General features: G+C 37.8%; 1 protein-coding gene across 2 annotated transcripts in view; it reads left to right on the forward strand.

Annotated features, from left to right (window-relative positions):
- Positions 1-6,812, forward strand: part of TTBK2 (tau tubulin kinase 2) — a 122,145-nt gene that overhangs the window by 87,342 nt on the left and 27,991 nt on the right. For both annotated transcript variants that reach the window (XM_004687872.2, XM_012728667.1), the window contains one exon: positions 5,499-5,656. In XM_004687872.2, the coding sequence (XP_004687929.1) occupies positions 5,499-5,656 (158 nt within the window). The remainder of the gene's footprint in view (positions 1-5,498; positions 5,657-6,812) is intronic.

The raw sequence follows: 6,812 nt of genomic DNA on the forward strand, positions 1-6,812 counted from the left end.
CTGTCTTTAACATAGAGCTTTTACATTCATCAGAAAGAGTGGGATGCTAGAGTAATCACTTAGGGATTTTATGATAAGGTCTAGACATAATATAATCACTTTAGCATATGTCCCTACTGTAGCCAGACCAGATCACATTGTGACCCAATTCTAACTGCAAGGGATCCTAGGAAATAGATCTAACTTACTGTCAGGAAGCAAGGAATGATAATGACCTCAACATGGATATAAATAGCGGAGATAGGGAGAAGGGGTGAATTCTTGGTTCACCCCTTTGATTATCTCTTTTCATTTCCTGTTGTCCTCATATGACCCAGCTATATTAGCCCCGCAGTGCAGTCCTCCTCTCAGCATGCCCTGCCTGGAATGCCTGTCTTATAGTGCTGCATTTCTTGTTGACAAGCTCACCTTGATATTGAAAACCAATTTAGATGCCAACATCTCATTCTTCTCTTATTCCTTCAAGACAAGAAACGAGCTCCATTTTTAAAGCAATGCTGTGCCTGTACACTTATCTCAGTTTCCTCAAGAAATTAGTGCATTGTTAGGCATTTAATTAATGGTTGCCAAATTGAATTAAATCTGCACTCACTCTGGCTAGTGCTTCTGTTGCATGCAAACTATCTGAAGACAAGTCTGTGTTTTGACTAGCTTTGCATTCCTAGCACTTACAGTAGTAGGCATTCAGTAATGTAATATGTGGATCAATGAATGGGTATTTTATTTAACTAGTTGTGCCCTGGTGAGGGAGGTGGTGCAGCGCCTTCAATTTGTTATTTCCTCAGTCAGTCTTTCACTGACAGCAGTCAGTCATCCAGAATCGGCTACACTGAGTGTGATTCTGTTGTTCAAAAGAATAGTAATTTTTTCGGTATAATATTATCCCCAAATGCCCCCAGCTTATTACTTCATTCACATTCACCTTAAAAAAAAAAATCTCTTCTAATACTAAAGGAAAAAACCTGCTTATGTTGCACCAGTTGAGAGACCAAACTATTCTGCACTTTATTGGCATTTTAAAGGGTTTTGAAGGATAATTTCAACTATAGGCTATTTTTATCTTGCCTGCTGCCTCCTCCTACAGTAGAAATAACACATATTTAAAAGAACTTCTGTCGGTTGGTGCTTTGCTACACACCATTTGTATGACCTTTCTAAATTTAGTTCCTTCTCTGTGAAATGATGGAAATACACAGTGTTGCTGTCAAGATTTTAAGGAGATGATTGAGAATGTTTTATGAGGTAGAAGGCAGCATGTAAACATTCAGTGTTTTTACATGTACCTCAGTGGCACTGCATTTGCTTATGATTATCTTACTCTTCTTATTCCTATATTCTACTTGACATTACTTTTGTGTTAATAGAAATCTATATTTTCTTTATGCTGTTGTTCTATTTAGATGAAAAGGAAATGTTGCTTTCCTTTTATTTTTGAAATTGAGGTCACATGTGTTTACAGCATTGTTTGTGTTTTAGAAGTTTAGGATCTCCCTTTTCAGATGTGGTTGCCACATCATACATCTCGCCCCTTAGTCCTCCACCATAGTCCTCTGTGCTCTCTCCCTTTTTTCCGTCTCCCCTCTAGTTTGCTTTCCTTTTTCAGTTTCCATGTTAGAAGGCATAGAGAACTGAGTACATTTCCACTTATCTTGTGGGTTGAAAGAGCACTGGAGGGGAAGGTATTGCTATTAGGCAGTACGACTAACTGAACTGTTCTTCCTTATTCCACTTCACACCTCCTGGAGTAGCTGTTGGGGTGAGTGTTCTCTACTGAGGAGCCCTAGTATCTTGATAGAACTGATTAAAATAGCTAAAACTTTGCGGCTTCTTCAACACATTCTCTTTATTTGGTCAGTCTTTTCCTGGTTCTGTTCTCAAAAGAAAAGTTTTTTTTTTTTCTTTTTTACCAATGCTGCTGAAAATCCACCAGAAGAGAAGAGAAGCTTAGACTTTGTGCCTTTCTTTCTTACTAGTGTATCTACTTATCATTGAAGTAAAATAGTTTCTCTTGTGGTAAGTTTTTGAATCAGCCTTGCCATTGTGCTCTGCTGGTTAAGGGCTTTATTGATTTATTAATTTATTATTTATTAACTGAAAATTCAGAAATCAAACTTCACAGTGAATCCTCAGCATCCCATTACAAATCTTGCTTTTCCAAAACCTGAAATTTTTCTGTATTGTTTTTGAAAGGGCAAACTGGGATTTCATATGGAAGTAAATATGATCAAAAGATTGGTGGCATTTGCTCAATAGGAAAGAGGAGGGTGCCTCCCTGAGGCATCATGGTTATTCACATGACTGCTATAAAGGGTATTTCAAATGGCATTTTTGTGGAGTACATATGCAATCAAATGATTTTAGGTGTTGCATTTTTGTTGGTTAAATTTTTTCTCATTATTAGAAGTAATAACAGTAATTGTAATAATTTATTATAAAAGTTTGAGAATTTTAGAAAATACAGATTATTCAGAATCACATTACCCAAATAGTGCCTGATTTTTAGGTACTTTCTTGGTGTCTTCAATCACTTGCTTTAGGGAAATCATTTTATTGTAGAACTCATTAGAATTAGGATTAAGAAAAATGGACTTCTTATCAGTGCAAGAAGGAGGGAAATTGACACAAATAATCCATAGCATTAGCCAAGTAAAAAATAATACTGCATTTTTGCTAGTCCCTCTTCAGGTCTTTTCTCCTCTGTTCTCCCTCACAAAATCCTCTTCTCTCAACTCCTTTCCTTTCCTACTTCCATTCAGGGAAGATTCATTTTCAATTATGTTTAAATTCCATTGTTTCTTACACTGTTTAACTAGTTGCTTCTATTGTACCAAAGTAGGAGCAAGTTTCTCCAGAAGTCTGGAAACAATGTTAAAATGTTAGCCTTGACTCTAAAACATCTTTGCATTCTTTTGATTTATTGTAAAGGTTATGCACATTTTGCTTTCTAACTTTTTGTGTTCTTTATATTATAAAATATCTTACTCATGTCTTACCTCTGCATGAAATTCTCCAGAAGGCTGTGTCATTATAAAATGACTTTAAACTTTTTCTGGATGCATTTCCCAGAGAACTACATGTTAGATGAGTTTGTATATTCCGTAAGATACTCATAAGTTAGATATATACTAGATTTGCGGCGATTTTTAGTAGATGTAGGGGATATACCTTCCAGAGGGAAGTGTCAGAATTATCTGTAAATAAAGATTTTTAAGATTTTTGTCCTGTTCCCTTTTCAGTTTAAGAATTACTTGTACAGTGAGCTCCTGTGTTTCCAGAAAAGTGTTCTGATTAGAATGTGTTTTATTCCCCAGTGCATGGGAGGATCATACAAGCTTTATACATATTTATTATTTATTATAAGGTGACTAATTAATGTTGTTTTCAACACTGAAGGAATAGCTGATTTGATTCTCTAATTTTGTCTATCTTAGCCAAATGTGAGAAATGAATCACTGACCATGGAAAGTGAATCCTTCACTTATCCTACTTCTACTATTTCAGTATGTTGCAGTTTAGGGTTTAGAGTCACTATGGTTCTGAATTAGAAAATTATTTTGTTAAAATTAGAAATGTTTTGCTCTTTAAAGTATATGCAGAGTTCTACCCAGTCTGACCAGCTTTTTGGAGTTTAAATTGAGTAAAAGAACGAGATTATCAATTAAATAATCAGAATTAGCTATGAATTTTCAATTATTTGCATTTGACCATTCTCATTGTTAAGATGGCTTTTTTATTTTGCAAGCTAGAATAATACCACACTGGCTTTCCTACCTCACTGATCACTCTTTCCTGGTTTTCTTTGCGGAATCCTTCTCTCATTTCTATCAGATTGTTGTAGAGCCATCACCTTAGGTCTTGAACCTCTTTGAGATCAACTCTGCATAGATGACAGCATCTACACCTATGATCTTAAATAATACCTATTAACACCAATATCTTGATGGCTCTCAAATTTTATCTGTAGAGCCATAAACTTTGTGGCTCACTACAGAAATCTAAATTATCCTTTATTCTTTCTTTATTTTCATGGCTTTCATCTAATACATCAACAACTTCTGTCTTCTCTACCTCCCAGTTATGTTCAAATTCTGTCACTTCTTTTACCTTCATTGTTGCTGTGTTGGTTCAAATGACAGTGGCCTCCTAACTCTAGCATAACCATCACTATTTATGGGTTCTAGTCTTCATTCATTACCAGAGTAATATTTTTAAAATGTAACACACCTTACAAAATTGCCCAATGAAGTGCTAGAAAGGATTGAAGCAGGATATGTGTAAGGCAAATCTCTGAGGATAGGTTACTACTAATACTAATACTCAGGAGAGACTGAAGGCATAGTCATAAAATTGAAAATGATGAATATTCTCAGAAACTGAAAAGGAAGGTCTTTGTGGGCTTTTTCTCAAGATCATCAGAATTTTGGAATTTAAAGAAAAAAATTTTATACATGTATAATAGAGCAGAATCTTTTGATAATTTTTGTGTATGTACACACAGTTTAATATATTTTCAAATGGATCATAAGTTAGAAGAAAGCATAATAAACTTCAGTATACCCCAAAATTTCTACATATACCAATGGCCAATTATCCTTTTTTGACCAAAAAAAAGAAAAACCAGGGCCCTCCCTGGTGGTGCAGCGGGTTAAAGCACAGCACTAAGAAGCTAAAGCCACTTCCACATGAGTTCGATTCCTACCTGCCCCAGAGGTGACCACATGGCGCGGCAGACCTCTCCTGGCCCATGATGAAGCCTCTCGCCACCTCTGAGCCTCTGGCCTATACCCCAGTTCTGTATGCACAAATAATTTTTTTTAATTATTTATTTATCCATACAGAACTGGGGTACAGACCAGAGATGCAGAGGGTGAGAGGATTCACCAGAGACAGAGTGGGGAACAGAACAGGCAGATTGACGAAGTGCACTGCTGAGGGGCGCAGCGGGCGGGCCAGGAGAGGTCTGCTGGGCCATGTGGTCACCTCCGTGGCAGGCGGGGCTCGAACTCATGAGGAAGTTGCTTTAGCCTCTTGGTGCTGTGCCTTAGCCCGCTGCACCACCAGGGAGGGCCACAAATAAATAAATCTTTAAAAGAAAGAAAGAAAGAAAAAGAAAAACCAGTTATGTTACATAAATAAATGATCAAAACTGTTTACACATACAACAAACACTTCTTTTATGAAATCATCTGAAAGTAGATTTTGGATATGACACTTTATTTTTATGTATCTTCCGAGAATAAGATATTCACCTATATAACTATAAATCTGAGAAATGTTGACTACTTCAATTGAGAAAAATTTGGAAGTAGTCTACTGAGAAAAATAAATAATAATTCACTATCATTGTGTAGCCTGCATTCGGATTCCCCTAGTTATACCATCAGTTTTTAGAGAAAATTGTACTACAAATTGTACTACCAATGAGTTGGGTACTTTCTTTTCTGGAATAAAATGATTATGTTTACATTGGCTTACTCTGTTTTTCCCTTGTGTTTTAGCTTCTTACATCCGTATTTGACAACAGTATCAAGACATTTGCAGTAATTGAGAGTGATCCTTTTGACTGGGAGAAGACTGGAACTGATGGCTCCCTAACAACCACCACTACTTCTACCACCCCGCAGTTGCATACCCGCTTGACCCCGGCAGCAATTGGGTATGTCTTAAACTTGTCATTTAACAGTGCATTGTTGGGTGCATTGGGGTGCCTTGTTTTAGAAGAAGTGTTTTTTTTTTTCCCCATCTTTATCCTCTCAGATATCTAAATGCTGAGATATAGGGGAAAGCCTATGGAATTCCTTGAACTAACATTACTCTTGTGCATATTTTTGTTTGAAATTACCTTTTTAAGAAAGTACTTACAGATCAATCATACTTTGAAATGGGAGCTTCGAGCTTATCTGAGTTACTGGTGTCAAATTTATAGTAAATTTTCCTCAAAGTGAAAGGGCATTTGCTGGAAAGAATGAACCACACAGTTACATGGTGCAGAGGCTCAGGGGTGGCGGCGAGAGGCTTCACCAGAGACAGAGCAGGGAGCAGAACAGGCAGATCGACGAAGTACACTGCTGAGGGGAGTAGCAGGAGGGTCAGGAGAGGTCTGCCGCGCCACGTGGTCACCTCCGGGGCAGGCGGGAATCGAACTCATGCGGAGGAAGCGGCTTTAGCTTCTTAGTGCTGTGCTTTAACCCGCTGGGCCACCAGTGGTGAGACAGGAGAGGTCTGCTGTACCATATGGGTCACCTCCTGGCTGGGGATTGAACTTGCATTGAAGTGACTGCGGCCAGCTTGCAGTGCTGTGTCCTAACCCATTGCACCACCAGGGAGGGCCCATGATCTATTTTTTACCTTTGCTGATAGCAAGTAAATAGGGAGGTGTCATTATAAATATAAATTAATTGAGACATTTTATCACCAATCCATTGCTTTCATCTTATATTGAAAGATGAGCTCATCTTTCATGTTTATCTTATATTGAAACATAAGTTCATTAATGAACTTAACAAAACAGAAAAGCTTACGTGGAATCATATAACTGGAATTAATACTATCATCTAGTTTGAGAGTTCCTAAATGTTGGGCTCTAACTAGATATATTTGAATTACCACAGATGTTTGTTTAAAATACCTATTCATGGCCCTCCCTGGTGGCACAGGGGGTTAAAGTACTGTACTAAGAAGCTAAAGCCACTTCCGCATGAGTTGGATTCCCGCTTTCCCCGGAGGTGACCACATGGTGCGGCAGACCTCTCCTGACCCACCCACTGCTCCCCTCAGCAGTGTACTTCACCGATCTGCCTTTTCTGCTCCCC

The sequence above is a fragment of the Condylura cristata genome, unplaced genomic scaffold (genome assembly GCF_000260355.1).
Source record: "Condylura cristata isolate star-nosed mole 26May11 unplaced genomic scaffold, ConCri1.0 scaffold00023, whole genome shotgun sequence".
Classification (NCBI taxonomy): domain Eukaryota; kingdom Metazoa; phylum Chordata; class Mammalia; order Eulipotyphla; family Talpidae; genus Condylura; species Condylura cristata.